This window comes from Pseudophryne corroboree, chromosome 4 (assembly GCF_028390025.1).
Source record: "Pseudophryne corroboree isolate aPseCor3 chromosome 4, aPseCor3.hap2, whole genome shotgun sequence".
Taxonomy (NCBI): Eukaryota; Metazoa; Chordata; class Amphibia; order Anura; family Myobatrachidae; genus Pseudophryne; species Pseudophryne corroboree.
The window spans coordinates 842,027,274-842,048,895 of record NC_086447.1 but is presented as its reverse complement, the minus strand read 5'-3'; the positions used below and the strand labels follow the sequence as shown (position 1 = coordinate 842,048,895).

Here is a 21,622-nt window from a genome sequence, read left to right as displayed (position 1 = left end):
GGGGCAAAGGTTGAGTATCCCATATCCAAATATTCAAAAATATGGAATATTCCGAAATACGGAATTTTTTGAGTGATAGTGAGATAGTGAAACCTTTGTTTTCTGATGGCTCAATGTACACAAACTTTGTTTAATACACAAAGGTATTAAAAATATTGGCTAAAATGACCTTCAGCCTGTGTGTATAAGGTGTATATGAAACGTAAATGCATTCTGGGCTTAGACTGAGGTCCCATCACCATGATATCTCATTATGGTATGCAATTATTCCAATATATGGAAAAATACGATATCCAAAATACTTCTGGTCCCAAGCATTTTGGATAAGGGATACTCAACCTGTATCGCGCTCAAAAGCACAAACTGGTTTTTTTCTAGGTTAAGTTATGTAAATGAGATTCAAGGGGTGGAGACTGCATTTACATGGTCACTCTTGGTTGCTATGTGCAACATCACCAATTTTCTGTTTTAGAAGCTTTAGTAAATTTACCCCATTATCTTTCTCCAAGTCTTGATACATCACCCCCTCAGACTTTATTTCTAGACTATTTCTACAGGTTGAGCAAGAAGTGCTGCTAATTTATACCGGCATAAATACCCATTTATTCAAATTATATAACCACAGAGGTGTCACACGTAATAAAGACAGCATGAAAGAGACTTGAAAGACGTAGAGGTAGGAGAGGTAGCGGTACTGAGCAGGACTTTGTACTGCTCCCTTTATTATTTATTTATTTATTACCAGTTATTTATATAGCGCACAGATAATCCGCAGCGCTTTACAGAGAATATTTGCCCATTCAGATCAGTCCCTGCCCCAGTGGAACTTACAATCTATGGTGGTCATTCCGAGTTGATCGCTCGCTAGCTAGTTTTAGCAGCCGTGCAAACACTAAGCTGCCGCCCTCTGGGAGTGTATCTTAGCTTAGCAAAAGTGCGAACGATTGCATCGCAGAACGGCTACAAAAAAATACTGTGCAGTTTCAGAGTAGCTTCAGACCTACTCAGCGCTTGCGATCACTTCAGACTGTTCAGTTCCGAATTTGACGTCACAAACACGCCCTGCGTTCGGCCAGCCACGCCTGCGTTTTTCCTGGCACGCCTGCGTTTTTTCGAACACTCCCTGAAAACGGTCAGTTGACACCCAGAAACGCCCACTTCATGTCAATCACTCTGCGGCCAGCAGTGCGACTGAAAAGCTTCGCTAGATCTTGTGTGAAACTACATCGGCCATTGTGAAATTACGTTGCGAGTGCGCATTGCGCCACATACGCATGCGCAGAAGTGCCATTTTTTGGCATCATCGCTGCGCAGCGAACATTTTCATCTAGCGATCAACTCGGAATGACCCCCTATATTCCCTACTACATGCACACACACATTTATGCTAGGGTTAATTTTTTTGTTGGGAGCCAATTAATTAACCTACCAGTATATTTTTGGATGGTGGGAGGAAACCAGATTATCCGGAGGAAACCCACGCAAGTACGGGAGAATATACAAACTCCGCACAGTTAGGGCCATGGTGGGAATCGAACCCATGACCTCTACTGTGAGGCAGTAATGCTAATCATTATACCATCCATACTGCCCCTTTAATGTTCCTATCACTTGTACCCACAGTTCCTATAAAAATGAAAAGCATTGCGTGTTTACATTTTTGTACTTTGACCATTAATATATCATACTGTTATTTCCCATGTAAGCATTATAGAATGTATAGAATGCATATTGGAAACTTGCCTGCAGTGCTGCAAACATTAACATCTCCTCCTCAGTGCAGTCAATTTCTCCTAAAAGGATAGCCCACCGCGCTTGTTCAAACAGCTGGTTAATACGGACAGCGTCATACTAGAGGATGGGAACAGACATATGCATCATACAAGATAATGACCCAACTTGTGTTCAAATGAAACAGAGCTCGACAACATTCACAAACACATATGAAACTTCCGTTACAGAATATCTTCTATATATTAATAGCAGAAGGATGACTTTTACGAGTGACATATTTCTATGATGCCGTAGTCTGAGCTGGGCACATCATATACCAAATTAAAGGTCTTGGTCCGTAGATTTGCAGAAAAATTGGTGTTTTAATTGGTTGCTTTGTTTCAGAGTTATGTGACAAAATGTCTGCCTGCCATTTACAATGCATCACTATTGTGCTCAGGAAAATGTGACGGTTGGTGAACTCTACCTCTGCACCTGACGAGAACATGTGACCTGCCGGGTGGTCTGGAAACTGTGACAGTTATTTGCAGCCAAATTCGAAATTTGACTCTCCTAAGGGGGTGAAAAGGGGTAAAATGCTCTACCCAGAAAACCTTTGCCCGGTTGAAACCGGGCACATTGGGTGTAGTATGGTATGCCGGCTGTCGGGGTCCCAGTGCACAGCACACTGGCGCTGGAATCCCGACCACCGGCATACCAACAGCGTGGCGAGCACAAATGAGCCCCTTGCGGGCATGGTGGCGCGCTCGTGGACCCCCAAGAGGGAGAAATGGTGTCAGTATGCCGGCTGTCGGGATTCTGGCGCCGGTATACTGTGTGCCGAGACCGCGACAGCCGGCAAACTGAAGACCACCCGGCACATCAGCTATTTGTAATTTCCATTACTGCGTAGGAAGTTTAAAATATTCTGCATTTCAGGTGCTTTAATGGAGGATATATTTACTCTGCCCAGTATGCAGTCACTATGCCACCATTTAAGATGACAACATGGTTAAAATTTCAACATCATTAATGTTAATACCTGCAAAATATCAACATTATTATAATGATGATGTAGGAAATGTTGACATTGTCATCATGTTCACTTTTCCATGAGCCTTAGAAATAGTATAGTGAGCTGGTGTGCCAATCATGTGATCAGTGCCACATTGGCACACCTAGAGGTATATTTACTAAAGTGCGGGTTTTTAGTGGAGATGTTGCCCATAGCAACCAATCAGATTCTAGCTATTATACTTTAGAAGGTGCTAGATAAATGATAAATAGAATCTGATTGGTTGCTATGGGCAACATCTCCACTTCTAAAAACCCACACTTTAAAAAAAAAAAAAAAAACACCCAACTCTATATACTGTGGGTGAACCATCCGGGTGTTCCAAGGCTGCTGTTCTCCCTCAGAAGCACTGTTTGGGTTCCACTACTTTTGTTATTTGTCATCATCCACATGTTGACTTTGTGAATGTCTGACATATATACTAAACCCATTCTGCCCATTGTACAGGGCCTGTTTGAGAGATTTGTGGGCCAAGGCAGGTTAGTACATTAGTGAGCGCCCATACACTTTGTAATATAAAGGGGGACATGCTACTGTATAAAAAGTTCCTAATAGAGCAAAACAGTAACATTTTAAAATGTGGGGAGGTAAGATGAGAGGCTTTACTGACTTGCAATGATTTTACAGTTGGTGAATGGGGATAAAGACATTGGGGGTCATTCCGAGTTGATCGCTCGCTAGCAGTTTTTAGCAGCCGCGCAAACGCTATGCCGCCTCCCACTGGGAGTGTATTTTAGCTTAGCAGAAGTGCGAACGAAAGGAACGCAGAGCAGCGGCATCATTTTTTTGTGCAGTTTTAGAGTAGCACAATACTTACTCAGCGCTTGCGATGACTACAGACTATTCAGTTCCTGTTTTGACGTCACAAACATGCCCTGTGTTCGCCCAGCCACGCCTGCGTTTTTGCTGGTATGCCTGCGTTTTTACGAACACTCCCTGAAAACGGTCAGTTGACACCCAAAAACGCCCACATCATGTCAATCACTCTGCGCCCAGCAGTGCAACTGAAAAGCTTTGCTAGACCCTGTGTGAAACGACATCGTTCGTTGTAATATTACTTTGTGCATGCGCATTGCGCCGCATACGCATGCGCAGAAGTGCCTTTTTTTGCCTCATCGCTGCACAGCGAACTAAAGCAGCTAGCGAACAACTCGGAATGACCCCCATTGGCTAATCATAGGTTTATGCTGGTTTTACAATTACAACTATTCGGCTAAGGTTGATGTTCTTTTTATTTCTTGAATTTTTTTTAAATGTAACATAGGAGAGCATGTTAATCAAGTAACTTCCGTGAAGGAGTAGTATCTGGTCCTTGAAACAACTGGTGAGCTGTCTTTCTCTGATATAAGGAGATGAAATATATGATTGTTACTATACAAGCTTCATTACTAGGACGCATAATGGGGTGATGGGTCCACTGTCCTAACAGTCCCAGGAAAAAAAAATAGCTTTGGATCTAGAGGATTCTGCATTAATGTAATTTAAATGTCTGTAATGACAGAGGTAGGTTTACACAAACAAAGGGAAGATTTTCTTGTTGTAAAGCAGAACCTTTTTGCAAAAAATTCAATAAATATATTTTGGGGAAAAAAACAAAAAACAAAGGGAAAATCTACAGATAAAGCATGGTCCCCTACCTTTGGATTCAGGTCAAAAAAGCAGTAGTACTTGAACCTCAGCAACAGTAGGTCATCCTCTTGGATGCCTTGTTCCATCAGAGATCTAGAAGAGTCCAACCATCTAAGAAAAACACACAATATATAAGAGTAACTAATAGGTACAATATATAATGGGGACACATGCTACATACTAATTCACTTATACAGTAAAACAATTACTAAGTGAACAGTAAACAAAGCAACTGTTTTCACTACTCATCCAGTTGCTCCATACTGTAGTTTTACAACAAAGCTGAGACGTTTCATGCCGCACACATTTAGCGATGTAGGCCTCCTCCCCCTAGTAATGTGTTCCTCTTACCCCTAGTTATGTGTACCTCTTCCCCCTAGTGATGTGTGCCTCTTACCCCTAGTGATGTGTTCCTCTTCCTCCTAGTGATGTGCTCCTCTTTCACCTAGTCATGTGCACCTCTTCCCCCTAGTATATGCGCCTCTTCCCCATAGTGATGTGCCCTTCTTCCTCCTAGTGATGTGCTCCTCTTCCCCACAGTGATGTGCTCCTCTACACCTAGTGATGTGCTCCTCTTTCCCTTAGTGATGTGCTCCTCATTCCCCTAGTGATGTGCTCCTCTTCCCCCTAGTGATGTGCTCCTCTTCCACCTAGTGAAGTGTTCCTCTTCCCTCTAGTGATGTGCTCCTCTTCTCCCTAGTGATGTGTGCCTCTTCCCCTAGAGATGTGCTCCTCTTCCCCCTAGTGATGTACTTCTCTTCCCCCTAGTGATGTACTCCTCTTCCCCCTAGTGATGCGCTCCTCTTCCCCCTAGTGATGTGCGCCTCTTCCCCCTAGTGATGTGCGCCTCTTCCCCCTAGTGATGTGCGCCTCTTCCCCCTAGTGATGTGCGCCTCTTCCCCCTAGTGCTGTGCTCCTCTTCCCCCTTGTGATGCACTCCACTTCCCCCTAGTATGTGCGCCTCTTCCCCCTAGTTGTGTGATCCTGTTCCCCCTAGTGATGGGCGCCTCTTCCCCCTAGTATGTGTGCCTCTTCCCCCTAGTGATGTGCTCCTCTTCCCCCTAGTTATGTGCTCTTCTTCCCCCTAGTTATGTGCTCCTCTTCCCCCTAGTGATGTGCTCCTCTTCCCCCTAGTGATGTGCTCCTCTTCCCCCTAGTTATGTGCTCTTCTTCCCCCTAGTTATGTGCTCCTCTTCCCCCTAGTGATGGGCTCCTCTTCTCCCTAGTGATGCGCTCCTCTTCCCCCTAGTGATGTACTCCTCTTCCCCCTAGTGATGTGCTCTTCTGCACCCTAGTGATGATTGCCTCTTCACCCCAGTGATGAATGCCTCTTCCCCCTAGTGATGTACTCCTCTTCCCCCTAGTGATGTGCTCCTCTTCCCCCTAGTGATGTACTCCTCTTCCCCCTAGTGATGCGCTCCTCTTCCCCCTAGTGATGTGTTCCTCTTCCCCCTAGTTATATGCTCCTCTTCCCCCTAGTGATGTGCGCCTCTTCCCGCTAGTGCTGTGCTCCTCTTCCCCCTTGTGATGCACTCCACTTCCCCCTAGTATGTGCGCCTCTTCCCCCTAGTTGTGTGATCCTGTTCCCCCTAGTGATGGGCGCCTCTTCCCCCTAGTATGTGTGCCTCTTCCCCCTAGTGATGTGCTCCTCTTCCCCCTAGTTATGTGCTCTTCTTCCCCCTAGTTATGTGCTCCTCTTCCCCCTAGTGATGTGCTCCTCTTCCCCCTAGTGATGTGCTCCTCTTCCCCCTAGTTATGTGCTCTTCTTCCCCCTAGTTATGTGCTCCTCTTCCCCCTAGTGATGGGCTCCTCTTCTCCCTAGTGATGCGCTCCTCTTCCCCCTAGTGATGTACTCCTCTTCCCCCTAGTGATGTGCTCTTCTGCACCCTAGTGATGATTGCCTCTTCACCCCAGTGATGAATGCCTCTTCCCCCTAGTGATGTACTCCTCTTCCCCCTAGTGATGTGCTCCTCTTCCCCCTAGTGATGTACTCCTCTTCCCCCTAGTGATGCGCTCCTCTTCCCCCTAGTGATGTGTTCCTCTTCCCCCTAGTTATATGCTCCTCTTCCCCCTAGTGATGTGCGCCTCTTCCCCCTAGTGATGTGCGCCTCTTCCCCCTAGTGATGTGCGCCTCTTCCCCCTAGTGCTGTGCTCCTCTTCCCCCTTGTGATGCACTCCACTTCCCCCTAGTTTGCGCGCCTCTTCCCCCTAGTTGTGTGATCCTGTTCCCCCTAGTGATGGGCGCCTCTTCCCCCTAGTATGTGTGCCTCTTCCCCCTAGTGATGTGCTCCTCTTCCCCCTAGTTATGTGCTCTTCTTCCCCCTAGTTATGTGCTCCTCTTCCCCCTAGTGATGTGCTCCTCTTCCCCCTAGTGATGTGCTCCTCTTCCCCCTAGTTATGTGCTCTTCTTCCCCCTAGTTATGTGCTCCTCTTCCCCCTAGTGATGGGCTCCTCTTCTCCCTAGTGATGCGCTCCTCTTCCCCCTAGTGATGTACTCCTCTTCCCCCTAGTGATGTGCTCTTCTGCACCCTAGTGATGATTGCCTCTTCACCCAAGTGATGAATGCCTCTTCCCCCTAGTGATGTACTCCTCTTCCCCCTAGTGATGTGCTCCTCTTCCCCCTAGTGATGTACTCCTCTTCCCCCTAGTGATGCGCTCCTCTTCCCCCTAGTGATGTGTTCCTCTTCCCCCTAGTTATATGCTCCTCTTCCCCCTAGTGATGCGCTCCTATTCTCCCTAGTGATGTGCTCCTCTTCCCCCTAGTGATGTACTCCTCTTCCCCCTAGTGATGTGTTCCTCTTCCCCCTAGTGATGTGTTCCTCTTCCCCCTAGTGATGTGCTCTTCTGCACCCTAGTGATGTGCTCCTCTTCCCCCTAGTGATGTACTCCTCTTCCCCCTAGTGATGTACTCCTCTTCCCCCTAGTGATGCGCTCCTCTTCCCCCTAGTGATGCGCTCCTCTTCCCCCTAGTGATGTGCTCCTCTTCCCCCTAGTGATGTACTCCTCTTGCCCCTAGTGATGTGCTCTTCTGCACCCTAGTAATGTGCGCCTCTTCACCCTATTGATGATTGCCTCTTCCCCCTAGTGATGCGCTCCTCTTCCCCCTAGTGATGTGCTCCTCTTCCCCCTAGTGATGCGCTCCTCTTCCCCCTAGTGATGTGCTCTTCTTCCCACTAGTGATGTACTCCTCTTGCCCCTAGTGATGTGCTCCTCTTCTGCACCCTAGTAATGTGCGCCTCTTCACCCTATTGATGATTGCCTCTTCCCCCTAGTGATGCGCTTCTTTTCTCCCTAGTGATGTGTTCCTCTTCCCCCTAGTGATGTACTCCTCTTCCCCCTAGTGATGTGCTCTTCTGCACCCTAGTAATGTGCGCCTCTTCACCCTATTGATGATTGCCTCTTCCCCCTAGTGATGCGCTTCTTTTCTCCCTAGTGATGCGCTCCTCTTCCCCCTAGTGATGTGCTCCTCTTCCCCCTAGTGATGTGCTCCTCTTCCTCCTAGTGATGCGCTCCTCTTCTGCCTAGTGATGCGCTCCTCTTCCGCCTAGTGATGTGCTCCTCTTCCCCCTATTGATGTGCTCCTATTCCCCCTAGTGATGCGCTCCTATTCTCCCTAGTGATGTACTCCTCTTCCCCCTATTGATGTGCTCCTCTTCCCCCTAGTGATGCGCTCCTATTCTCCCTAGTGATGTACTCCTCTTCCCCCTACTGATGTGCTCCTCTTCCCCCTAGTGATGCGCTCCTATTCTCCCTAGTGATGTACTCCTCTTCCCCCTAGTGATGTGCTCTTCTGCACCCTAGTGATGATTGCCTCTTCACCCCAGTGATGATTGCCTCTTCCCCCTAGTGAAGTGCTCCTCTTCCCCCTAGTGATGTGCTCCTCTTCCCCATAGTGATGATTGCCTCTTCCCCCTAGTGATGTGCTCCTCTTCCTCCTAGTGATGCGCTTCTTTTCTCCCTAGTGATGTGCTCCTCTTCCCCCTAGTGATGTGCTCCTCTTCCCCCTAGTGATGTGCTCCTCTTCCTCCTAGTGATGCGCTCCTCTTCCCCCTAGTGATGTGCTCCTCTTCCACCTAGTGATGTGCTCCTCTTCCACCTAGTGATGTGCTCCTCTTCCCCATAGTGATGATTGCCTCTTCCCCCTAGTGATGTGTTCCTCTTCCCCCTAGTGATGCGCTTCTTTTCTCCCTAGTGATGCGCTCCTCTTCTCCCTAGTGATGTGCTCCTCTTCCACCTAGTGATGTGCTCCTCTTCCCCCTAGTGATGTGCTCCTCTTCCCCCTAGTGATGTGCTCCTCTTCCACCTAGTGATGTGCTCCTCTTCCACCTAGTGATGTACTCCTCTTCACCCTAGTGATGATTGCCTCTTCCCCTTAGTGATGTGCTCCTCTTCCCCCTAGTGATGTGCTCCTCTTCCACCTAGTGATGTGCGCCTCTTCCCCCTAGTGATGTGCTCCTCTTCCCCCTAGTATGTGCTCCTCTTCTCCCTAGTGATGCGCTCCTCTTCCCCTTAGTGATGTGCTCCTCTTCTCCTTAGTGATGTGCTCCTCTTCCCCCTAGTGATGTCTCCTTTTCTTCCTAGTGATGCGCTCCTCTTCCCTTTAGTAATGTGCTCCTTTTCCCCCTAGTGATGTGCTCCTCTTCACCCTAGTGATGATTGCCTCTTCCCCTTAGTGATGTGCGCCTCTGTGGTGGTAAGAGTCATCTGATGGAGCGGCATTCTGGTAAGTACAGTCTCCCGAATCCCTAATCCTGATCCCTACTACTATCCCTAACCCTTCCTCTAGTGTCTAACTCTAACCCCCACCCTATAGCCTAACCCTAACCTCCCCCTAGTGCCTTTCCCTTACCCTCCTGTCCCACAGCCTAACCCTAATGTCCACATTCTGATAATGTTGGCATTTCACATGTCGAAATTCTGAGAATATTGATATGTTGTCTGTCGATATTTTAACAATGCCGACATAACTGTCTACATTGTGGCATCAACCTAATGACTACATCTCCTGCACCTACTGCATTACCCTAAACTTTACTTTAAGTACATATAACTCATCTTCTTTGTGAAATGCAATAAAACAGTAATAGGTAGGTGATATCTGTTCTTAGCAGACCTGTTATGTGTATCAGTGGAAGTAAATAGACAATGTTACTTATGGATTTTGCTAGAAATAAAATTTTCTCCTGGGAAAGCATGACAGACTAGGGGTATATTTCTGAAGTAACAGCTTGTTTCTTGGCGTGTTTGTCCTGAACATTTAAAGCAGCAGTAATATTAGGTGCAAAACACACTGGGATTTGCACTTAATATTGGTGGCGCTTTCAATTTTGAGATCAAGCCTGCCGAGAAGTGGAATTGCGCAAATGCCGCTAATCCTGGACACATTTACCATTGAGGATAGCACTCACAAAATGAGTATTTAGCCAAAGTCTACTTACCCAGAATTCAGCTTTGCCTTTTCAACCAATGTCCGGGGCTGATACATCTTATTAAGTATTTCCGGAGAAGAGATTGGCTGGGCGAGAGCTAAGATGTTGCAGTTTTGCTCTGCTAGCGGACTGTCAGTAAACCACGTAATTGTGGCAGAGGCGGGAGTGCCATTGACAGGGTCGTACATGGGCGTCATGGTCTTGCTATATAAACCAGGGCTAGCTGCAAAATTAAAGTGTAGATATATAACATTTGTATTGCATTCTACTGAAAAACAACAGTGGTGTAACAATTGTTATAAAATCAATATTTGGAATTGTGCCAATAGCACTGTGTTTTACACACACCTCCCAACCTCTCAACTGCCCTGCATTCAGTAGGACAGTCCCGTTATCCTGCCTGGGGTTGTCCCACCTATGGGCTGCAGTGTCCTGCGGTGGGGTCGGGGGTGGAGATGAGGAGAGCACATATTGCTGGTCAGCAGCGGATGAATAGATGCCACCCCTCACAATGACGCAACCAAGGGTGCTGTAAGGTTCCGCCCCTTACCAGAGGTACTGCCCCCATTTCAGGCGCACAAAGAGTCCTGCTTCTGTAGGCAAGAATGTTGGGAGGTATGGTTTACCCGTATATAAGTATACTTAGCATTGGATCATCTGTGTGAACATAAATCATCTGAGTGACCCTCGGGTTATTCAGAATGGCCGTGAAATTCACGCTTCTGGAGCTAGTGTTGCTAAGTCCAAGGATGCAGCCACTGGCTTCAGCCTGGTCAGATAATGCAGCTGACACCCCCCATTTTCTGTAACGCCGCCTGTTGCTGCCCCTAAACACCAGCAGCGTGGCACTCATATTGAGTGTTGGGCACTGTGAGCGATATCGCAGCCCCCGGATCTGCACATGCACAGATCCAAAAACATTGGAGATGTACGCAAACATCGGGCTCGTCTACATCTCTGAATGAGGCCCTAAATAACAACGTAACTCCCAGAGAAAGAAACAAGTGTCAGTATGTACCGCACTGGAATAATACATTACATCTGGACAAATAGGACAGATTCTATTACAGGACAAATTGATTTAATAGCTCAGTTTATTATGATCTTGAAGCGCTCACTGTACTTACCTAATGATCCGGAATTTCCGTGTGGTGTTTCCAAGTTTATTATTTCTTCCAAAATAGTTTCCTTTACATCTTTTTTCTTTTTCTTCTTCGCAGAATCTTCCAGGGGTTTCAACAATGAAATCTCTTCTGGTCGTCTGATATCTGGAAGCAGAGAATCAATGTAATAAGCCCAGTGTCACTCTGATGACAGTAATGTCCTCTAAGTATTAGATCTGTATTTGGGTAAAAATAACTAATTGCATATGAGGAGGAGATTTCTCAAACCTTCTAGAGAGGACAAGTGGTGGTCCTAAAGCAACCAATCAGATTTTAGCTATCATTTATCTAGTACAGTCTATAAAATGGTAGCTAGAATCGTATTGGTTGCTATGGGCAACATCTGTATTTATCCTCTTTAGAATGTGTGTTAAAGCTCCCCCTCAATGTGACTATAAATTTGTGTGCTTTAGCCAGGGGCACATTAACCGCTTAACTGACAATTTTTGTGGAGAAAAAAATTGTTGTGGCGCCCAACCAGGCATCCGGGAGTACAAAGCCAACCCAGGTACAATAAGGAGTATGTCACGTTAATACCAGAGGAAAGATGCCTTGTGCTGTAGGTGATCAGCAGTACTTACCATTGCAGCGCTGATTGCAAAGTGAGGGTCCTTGCTTACTCTGGTCTCTGCTGCTTCCTGGTCATGTGGTGCATGATGGGGGTGGGTGGGGGAAGCAGCAGACTCAGGGATGGGGCTTGCAGCTGGTGTCAGGGCTCGGGGTCCTCTTGCGACAGGCCACACCCCCTGTCAAATACTCATGTCAGGTTGTTGTTTTTTTACTTACAATGCGGGACAGCAGGAGATTTCACAGAGAAGCTGGAGTCTCCCGCAGCATGCAGGTGGGTAGGCAACTATGGGGTGACCCATGGGCTCGTGTGCACCGCACATCTTGCACCCATTATAGATAAGCCATTGGCTTTAGCAGTATTATTGACACCTAGTATGTCCTAGGCCCCACACAGCCACTTTGCTATTATACGCTCCGCAATATATACTTCACTATACTTAACTTTATGATCTTTGCAATTATTTTTTTTTTTTTTGTAACACCATTCAAACTTGGAAAATAAGGTTCTTGGGAAATACCTGTCATACTGTGTAAGCAGCACAAATTGTGTTATTGCGCATTGTTTTTTTTTTTGTTTTTTTTTTTAAATATTAGGCGGTACATTAGATGAACAAATATCACACCAAAAAAAAAGAGAGAGAGTGTAACATCCAAGAATCAAAAGTGGATTGCGCATTGTTATACAAGATAAATAATTTGATAGACTTGTAAATAAAATTACCCTAAAGAGAGAGGCCCTATTGCAGAAATGGAAATGAAAAGCACTGAGGTCTTATAACATTCCGCAGTTACAGTATTAGGTATAAACATTGGGGGTAATTCTGAGTTGATCGCAGCAGCAAGTTTGTTAGCAATTGGGCAAAACCATGTCCACTGCAGGGGTGGAAGATATAACATTTGCAGAGAGAGTTAGATTTGGGTGGGTTATATTGTTTCTGTGCAGGGTAAATACTGGCTGCTTTATTTTTACACTGCAATTTAGATTTCAGTTTGAATACACCCCATCCAAATCTAACTCTCTCTGCACATGTTATATCTGCCTCCCCTGCAGTGCACATGGGGGGTAATTCCAAGTTGATCGCAGCAGGAATTTTTTTAGTAGTTGGGCACAACCATGTGCACTGCAGGTGGAGCAGATATAACATGTGCAGAGAGAGATAGATTTGGGTGTGGTGAGTTCAATTTGAAATCTAAATTGCAGTGTAGAAATAAAGCAGCCAGTATTTACCCTGCACAGAAACAAAATAACCCACCCAAATCTAACTCTCTCTGCAAATGTTATATCTCCTCCCCTGCAGTGCACATGGTTTTGCCCAACTGCTAAAAAATTTCCTGCTGCGATCAACTTGGAATTACCCCCATGGTTTTGTCCAACTGCTATCAAAGTTGCTGCTGCGATCAACTCAGAATTAGGCCCATTGTCACTACAAATGAACAGATTATACTGTTATTGTAAAATGATGGGGGCAAGGTATTAAACATACTAAAAAGTGGAGCAGTGGGTAGCCCATAGCAACCAATGAGCTTCTACCTATCATTTTTTAGAATGTTTTATAAATGCTAGCTAGACAGCACTATTATGATAGGCTGATTCTGCTCACACCTCCAGAGGCCAAGAGGAAAATCATCCTCTGTGAGTTAACTCATACCCAACTTCCTGGATTTATGGAGATAGATGAACAGGGGGTGTGGTTTTGTGACAAGGAGGCGTGTCTGCCCAGCACGCAACACTTTTTTCCATGCTGAGGGCATGCCGTTCCTGAGCTTAGATATCATAGTTACCTACATTTAATTGAATCTCCTACTTGTTTTACTGAACACTTATGAAAAATAAATGAAATACAAGCCTTGTTTACATATATAGTGCAATTTAGTCTTTCAAGAAGATAAAATCTAATTTACAGCACTATTTACATGAACAAGCACAGTCATGTTCTATGTGATTGGAGGCATGTCTGCATTACTCAATGAAATTCCACAGCCCCAAGCAGCATCCTTGTTATCAGACATTGTTATGGTTAGATGCCTTTCATTTGGTTAAGTGTGTAGATCATGCAAAACAATAGCTATTATTATTTTTTTTAAAACAATGGTCCCCTTTAGGGTACTGTCTACAATCCATCCATAGTGTAGTAGAGGTTCCTGAGCTCCCTTGAATCATGGCAGCATTTCTTTCACAGCACATCTAGGCCAAAGAATTTTATTGAGAAATTCATTAAAGATTATGAAATTAAATAAATGCGTCTGGGCTGCAGAGCCGTCCAAAGTGTGCAGGGGGAGCTGGCCAGGACATAAGAACATACATGTGAAGTTGTATGTAACATATGTCCTGGCTTCCTTCCACAGTAGCAGCCGCAGCAGCATGGAACACACAGCTCAGCCTGTCAATTGTCATTTAGCCCGTCCCTGGACTCCCATTGTCTGGTTTTACAGGAGTCCATCGATGATTACCATTGATAGTACCATCGATGGTTAACCTCGATGGTATAAACCCATCTGCAAGGGAACCATCGATGGCTTCACCCACTGATGGTCATCCCTGCTTTTCTATTCAAGGGGCTGTGGGCAAATCACAGCCTGGGGGCGGGGCTTTGTGGATCTCGGGGCCAGTGCTATGCTCCATGCCCTGGCACCTTGTTGGAAGAAAAAAATCTGTCTGATGGTTCTGTCTCTGCAATGGCGGTTAACCATCTATCTGATGGTTCTGTGCCTTCGATGGCGTGTAACCCCCCCCCCCCCCCCCCATTAATATAAAAGTATTTAACATCAGGCATAGACCATCGATGCTTTTGAAACATTGATGGTCAATGACCATCCCTACCTCTCTCCCCTCCAGGCATTCTTCTAGAGGGGAAAACTTGGTATGACCTAACTGAAGCGATTATGGTGCATACCCATTTGCTGTCACATTATTAGAGACACCTTGCTTGTAAGTGATGGCACAATTGCACTTAGGTCTAATGCACAGGACACCTAGTTTATAAAGGATACACTGAGACTGCAATGACATGGTGCACCCAGTGTTCAAATCATTATCATGGAAGTATTTCCTTGCTTTACCATGCAATACGTTTTGAACAAATGTCCCCCAAATCATACTTTTGTTTTTGTATGCCAATACTGGTTGTTAATTTATGCAAACATCAATGACCTCCCTATACAGACAGACAATTGTGTCTTTGCGGAGCTGTGCAACTTATGATGAATTGATAATACAATCAGATGTTCCATATTGCACTTATTGTAACTGTGCAGAAAGATTTGGACAATGTTTTACTTACTGAGTGTTCTGCAGACTTCTAAAACCGCTTTGAAGACCAGCGCTGAAAAATTGACTTTTAGTCTGACAGTTTTCATATTTGGTAGCCTGAGGCGCAGAAGCTTGTGCTGAGGTGTAAAGAACAGCTTTGCGTTGGCCTGTATTCCATATTTGTCTAGTGTCCAGTGAGTCTTTAGCAACCAGAAGTTCTTCTGTCCCCACCAGAGAGCATAGTCTGACCAGTCCCTAGAAACACCTAGAGAAAGAGTAAAAGGAAACAGAATAAAAAAAACATAAAAACAAAAACTATAGATTATGCAAATATATACTATTATGTTCACTATTTGTATTATGTGGGCGGGCTACTACTAGCCAATCAAAATCGCGGTTATTATGCTCTTGCCAATCAGAGTGTTGTGTTTCATTTTAATGGAATGGAAGCCACTAGGCCAAGATCTTCGATGTTACATGTGTTTTTATTTTTTGCAAAGTACGTGGATGCCTACTAGGATCAGGGCTGTAGAGAGCTTGACCAGGCCCAGTAGGTGGTGCTGTGCAGATCCGGGAGGAGGGGCGTGATCAGTGTGATTGCTCCCTCCCTCCGCAGGTAGAGCAGACTGCAGCGCTTTGCGCGATTCGGGTCCCTGCAAAGGTCCTCCAACAAGGCTGGGCCCAGATAATTAGTACTTGCTCCCAGCCTCTCTGCGCCACTGAGGAGACTTATGGAATATACTGTAGGTGCGTAATAGTGGCGTGCAAGGGTTGTATGGGGGAATATTTTTTTCAATAAAGTACTTTATCACTTTTGTTTTTTTGCGGACCCCATTTGTGTAGGGAACCAGAGGGCAGATGTATTAAGCCTGGAGAAGTGATAAAGCAGTGATAAGTGCAAGGTGATATAACGAACCATCCAATCAGCTCCTAACTGGCAATTTACATATTGGAGCTTTATCACTTCTGCAGGCTTAATACATCTGCCCAAAGGCCCATAATAACAGGCCTAGAGCTGGTTGGCACTATGGCAGGGGGGCACCACACTCGTCCTGTTATAGTGTCATCAGCCCAGGCTGATCAGGTGTAGTGCTGGATGTGGAAAACTCAGGACCGTTCTAGGACACACAGCAAGACAGTAGCAAGAACCATATAAATAGTCACTGTTCAGCCATATGTGTAGACTCAGTATTGAGGCTGCTCTTTGACTTTGAATATTTATGTCCCGGAGGTATGATTGTATTACAAAGATAATAAACAATGAAAGAAAGCAGCTTAAGGTTGACACAAGACATTGGGGGGTATGCAATTAGTTCCGATCGTTTCGGAGCTAATGAATTCGCCCCACATGAGTATTCAATTAGGGCTGTTTTCGGCCGTTGTGAAGGCATTTTCGCCAATACCTTGTCATCTTTTTTATTAAGTGAAAAGTAATTGGCGAAAAATGCCTCAAAATCAGCGAAAATGGGCTGCATTTTGGACGGAAAACAAGTGAATTTGCCGAGCCACGTGTTTTCCGCCCCTGCCACATTTTTCACCTAGGCGAAAATCTGGCCCTGCTATTGCATAGTGTGAATCTCTATTCGCACGAAAAATACTGAAAAATCGCAGTTTTTTTCACCTAGGCGAAAGAACGGAGCTAATTGCATACCCCCCATCAGGGCTGCCACCAGAAATTCTGGGGCCCGGGACTCACAAAATAGGCAGCCCCCCCCCCACAAAAAAAAAAAAAAACCAAAAAACCAACCAAACGAAACAAAACAAATACCAAAACACACACACATATATATATATATATATATATATATATATAAAAACATACAAAATAAATATATATAATATACACACACACACACACTTTCTCTTTCCCACTCACTGTTCCTCAACTTACCTATCACAGGCTGGCCGGAGCTGTAGCAGCCTGGTCCCGTGTAGCTCCTCCCCCTCCATTTTGTGTAGCTCCGCCCCTTTTCATGACCAAGTTCTGGCACAGTCAAAGGAGGGGGAAAGTAAAGTAAAGTCTGTGCCTCCTCTAGTGTCTTTAATAACTGTCTCCTCTGAGGCGGTGCCCATTTTTGGAGGGACGTTTACAATAGAAGCTAGCAGCGTCTCTCTCCCCCTCCTTTGACGGGGGGGGGGGGGGTCATTCCGAGTTGATAGCTAGCTGCCGTTCACAGCGCAGCGATCAGGCTAAACTTCCACATTTCTGCACATGTGTATGCACCGCAATGCGCACGCGCGACGTACGGGCATAAAGTCCTTTGTGGTTTTGCACAGGTTCTAGTGAAGCTTTCAGTCACATGGCACAAATAGGATGATTGACATGAAGTGGGCGTTTCTGGGTGTCAACTGACCGTTTTTAGGGAGTGCTTAGAAAAACGCAGGCGTGCCAGGGAAAACGCAGGCGTGGCTGGGCGAACGCTGGGCGGGTGTGTGACGTCAAAAGCCAACCCTCCAACGTTAGAATCAACACACACGAAGAGTAACTACAGGGCTGGTCTTGTTTTGCACAAAATGTTTTTGCAGGCGCTCTGCTGCACAGGTGTTTGCACTTCTGCAAAGCGAAAATACACTCCCAGTGGGCGGCGGCAATGCGTTTGCACGGCTGCTAAAAACTGCTAGCGAGTGATCAACTCGGAATGACCCCATTGCCAGAACTCGGTAATAAAAAGTGGGTGGAGCATCGCAGCGGGCGGACGGCGGCATGAGCAGCCCCGGCCCTCTACTCTCTGTTATAGAGGCCGGGCCCGGGACATCTGTGCCCGCAGCACCCCCCTGATGGCGGGCCTGCCCCCCATTGTAGCAGTTGGTGTGCTCAGCATAGAAGTGACGCTTGGAAATGAATTGTTTACAGACATTGTGAATGATTCCACTGACAAGGGATAGGGAAAAATAACCTAATCTAATTAAATCATGGGAACTTAATTAAAAATACTGTAGGAATTTGTATAATTGTCGCTAAATATCAGATCAAGGAAATCTTAGTGCCCTGTTTATGCATCTAAGTGGTCCATGCAGTTGATATTCAGAATCAACAAAGTTCCTACTTTTGTAACTTGTGTTGACTAAAATGAAATAATTATTTACATTTTCATTGTATAGAACAAGGCCGTAGCTCCCATAGGTGCAGAGAGTGCAGCTGCTATGGGGCTCAGAGCTGAGAGTGGCCACCTTTTCTATCACAGTTACACGTGTTATATACATTTTTCACCATGCGTGATAGATAGGGGTCCTTACAAACTTTTGCCTTGAGGCCTTCAATATACTGTATCTAGTTATGCCCCTGGACCAATTCATTGTAATGTGGTATAAAATGAACTGGAGGGCATTATGTTACTAGGGGCGGGATGCACTATAAGTCATCGCCGCCTACCGCAACGATACTAATCGCATATGTACTAACATGCGATTAGTATCGCAATGCGGTATAGGAGGCCTGCGCGATGATGTCTTCAGTGGTCGGCGGGGGTCACCGTCACCTCCCAGACCCGGAAGGTGAGGTGTGCAGGGAGTCCTCCTCCCCCCTGCAGCCGAAAGGAGACAAGGATGTGCTGTGGGGGAGAAGGTGGAGCCAGGCCGCACCAGCATCAGCTCACAGTGACACACAGGAATGCCGGGGGAGGGGGGTCGTCGTGATCGGTGCGGGGCGGCGATGGGATGCGGCAGTAAGAATTTCATAGGCTTCTATAGGGTATCGCTATAAAAAGATGGCGATACCCTACGGGGCGAAAACGTGGCGGTCGGGGGTTAGTACATATGAAAATGCTGTAAAACGTGGGTTTTCCCGCATTTTCCCTTTAGTACATCCCGTCCCCGTCAAAAATATGTACTTGGGCACTGTAATGTGGCACAATATGAAGTGGAGGCACTGTATGCCATAATGTGAATTGGGGGTACTGTGTTGCATAATATGTACTGGCAGCCCTACAAGGTGACATAATGTGAACTAGGGCACTACTGTGGGGCATAACATTAACTAGGGGATAACTATGGGGCATAACATTAAGTCAGGCACTGTGGAGAGGTGTCTCTCTGGAAGCATTGGGAATTTGATACAGGGGCTCCTTCAAAATATTGCTATGTGGCCCTTAGAGTTCTGGCTACGCCACAGTATAGAACACATTTTTTTGTGAGTTTTCAAGCATAAATCTCAAGCCAAGAATGTAACAATTTCTTAGGGGGAGATGAACTAAGTAGTGAAAAGAGTGGAGAAGTGAGCCAGTGGAGAAGTTGCCCATGGCAAGCAATCAGCACTGAAGTAACATTTATAATTGCATACTATCAAATTATACAGAGCAGCTGATTGGTTGCCATGGCAACTTCTCCACTGCTCACTTCTCTAGTCTTTTCGCTGCTTAGTACATCTCCACCTTATTTAATCCACTATTTATGAAAAGGAGAAAAAGCACTTTCTCTGGCTAATAACTAATAAGGGTGTTTTCAAAGGAAAAGCAGATACAGTAGTGGCTTCTTCTCATTCAACAAGACCCACTGCCAGCGAGAGCTGTAGCTGAGGCTCTCTAGTGAGTTCTATGCAACAAAGACAGAGGCAGACTTCCTATACCATGGGTCTGCAACCTGCGGCTCTCCAGCTGCTGTGGAACTACACATCCCAGCATGCCCTGTCTCAGTTTTATCATGCCTTAAAAGCAAAACTGTGGCATGGCATGCTGGGATGTGTAGTTCCATAGCAGCTGGAGAGCCGTAGGTTGCAGACCCATGTCCTATACCTATCACCATCTCAGTATATAACGATAGCAGGGGATTATTCCTGGGAATTATTATTATTATTTTTTTTTTATTTAAATCAAACATTTTTACAAATTGAAATATATTTTAAGGTTACTTTTTTTCTTTTTTTTTTTTAATGGAACCCAAGTCTGAGCTTCCAGTGCACCTTGCATGTGTGAACTGGCTGTGCCTAAACAAACAACATCAAAGCTTTACCGGGCCTTTACTGGGCCTGCTGAATGACCAGTATCCAAGGAAACAAGGTAATCCAAAACCAGGTGACTCCGAATACTAACTCAACTCTGCAACACAATTTTTTTTTTTTTACTAATCTTAGGGGTAAATTTACTAAAGCTTCTAAAACAGAGAATTGCACATAGCAACCAATCAGATGCTGACTATCATTTCTCTATTGTCTTGATTGACAACATCTGATTAGTTGCTATGGGCAACATCACCATTTCTCTGTCTTTAGCTTTAGTAAATTTATCCCTTACTATGTTGAGGATTAGAGTTTATAGAGCACACAGGATTTCCATACTAGACAAATGCATAGATTAAAATGGGATCAGATTAGAATCCGGGAGGTCGGGATCCCGGCAGTCGAAATATCGACGCCGGTTTCCTTAAAACAGAAAAAAAAAAAGGAAAAATGATACTGTGACTGCATGTGACTAACTATGCAATGATACTGTGACTGCATGTGACTATGCAATGATACTGTGACTGCATGTGACTATGCAATGATACTGTGACTGCATGTGACTATGCAATGATACTGTGACTGCAATGATACTGTGACTGCATGTGACTATGCAATGATACTGTGACTGCATGTGACTATGCAATGATACTGTGACTGCATGTGACTATGCAATGATACTGTGACTGCATGTGACTATGCAATGATACTGTGACTGCAATGATACTGTGACTGCATGTGACTATGCAATGATACTGTGACTGCATGTGACTATGCAATGATACTGTGACTGCATGTGACTATGCAATGATACTGTGACTGCATGTGACTATGCATGTGGATATAAATGGTAAAGAAACCAAACATCACATCCAGCAACACCACAAGTCTTTCCACGCACAGTCTTGAATCGCGACTGTATAGCCAGTTAGACACGATCGGTACAGTTGGTAGGTAAGCCTTTACGGCTGCATAAATTACACAAACGAGTAGCATTTTTGCAGACAAATAAAACTTTTTAAAATTATTTTAAAGTTTAGTCCCAAAAAAATTAGTCAGAACTTTGAAGTGACATTTTTATTTTTGCATGCATTAAAATTCCAATTTTGGACACAGTTCCTATTGCAAGGAGAGATAAGGCGGGTACACACTAGTTCTTGTGCTTAGTGAGCGACATCGCCAAGTGTGCCCCCCTCCTGGGAATGGTAGGCATACACACATTGCGATGTCGCTAGTGATATCACACAGTAACGTCATCCGTGGCCGGTCTGTGCATGCAGCTCATGGATGATAGTCCAAATTGAAATGCATGCACAGCCGAGGGAGGGTGACGAGCGACATTGGGCCTAATTCAGACCTGATTCAGACCTGATCAGTCGCACAGACATGCGGGGGGATGCCCAGCACAGGGCTAGTCAGCCCGCATGTCAGGCCCCCCCCCTCCCCCCCCGCACACGTAGCATCGCACAGCGGCGATGCTTTTGTACTTGAAGAGTAGCTCCCAGTCAGCGCAGCTCCTGCATGCTGGCAGGGAGCTACTCGTCGCTGTGAGGTTTGCAGCAGCTGTGTGTGACGTCACGCAGCTGCAGCGGCCTGCCCCCCCCCCCCAACAGTCCGGGCACGCCTGCGTTGCCCGGACCGCGTACCATAAATGGCGGCCAAACGCCGCCGGCCTGCCCCCTCCTGCCCAGCGACCGCCTCTGCCTGTCAATCAGGCAGAGGCGATAGCAGGGCTGAGATAGCTGTTGGCTGTCTGGCATGCGCCAGCGCACTGCGGCACCTGCGCATGGGCAGTTCAGACCTGATCGGCTGCTGTGCGAACACACACAGCACCAATCAGATCTGACTTAGGGCCATTGT

At 45.8% G+C, this 21,622-nt stretch overlaps 1 protein-coding gene across 3 annotated transcripts in view; it reads right to left on the bottom strand.

Annotated features, from left to right (window-relative positions):
* Window positions 1-21,622, bottom strand: part of FERMT1 (FERM domain containing kindlin 1) — an 80,412-nt gene that overhangs the window by 26,867 nt on the left and 31,923 nt on the right. For all 3 annotated transcript variants that reach the window (XM_063918589.1, XM_063918588.1, XM_063918590.1), the window contains 5 exons: window positions 14,861-15,094; window positions 10,974-11,114; window positions 9,856-10,069; window positions 4,426-4,528; window positions 1,744-1,851 (listed from right to left, as the gene is read on the bottom strand). In XM_063918589.1, coding sequence (XP_063774659.1) covers window positions 1,744-1,851; window positions 4,426-4,528; window positions 9,856-10,069; window positions 10,974-11,114; window positions 14,861-15,094 — 800 coding nt within the window. The remainder of the gene's footprint in view (window positions 1-1,743; window positions 1,852-4,425; window positions 4,529-9,855; window positions 10,070-10,973; window positions 11,115-14,860; window positions 15,095-21,622) is intronic.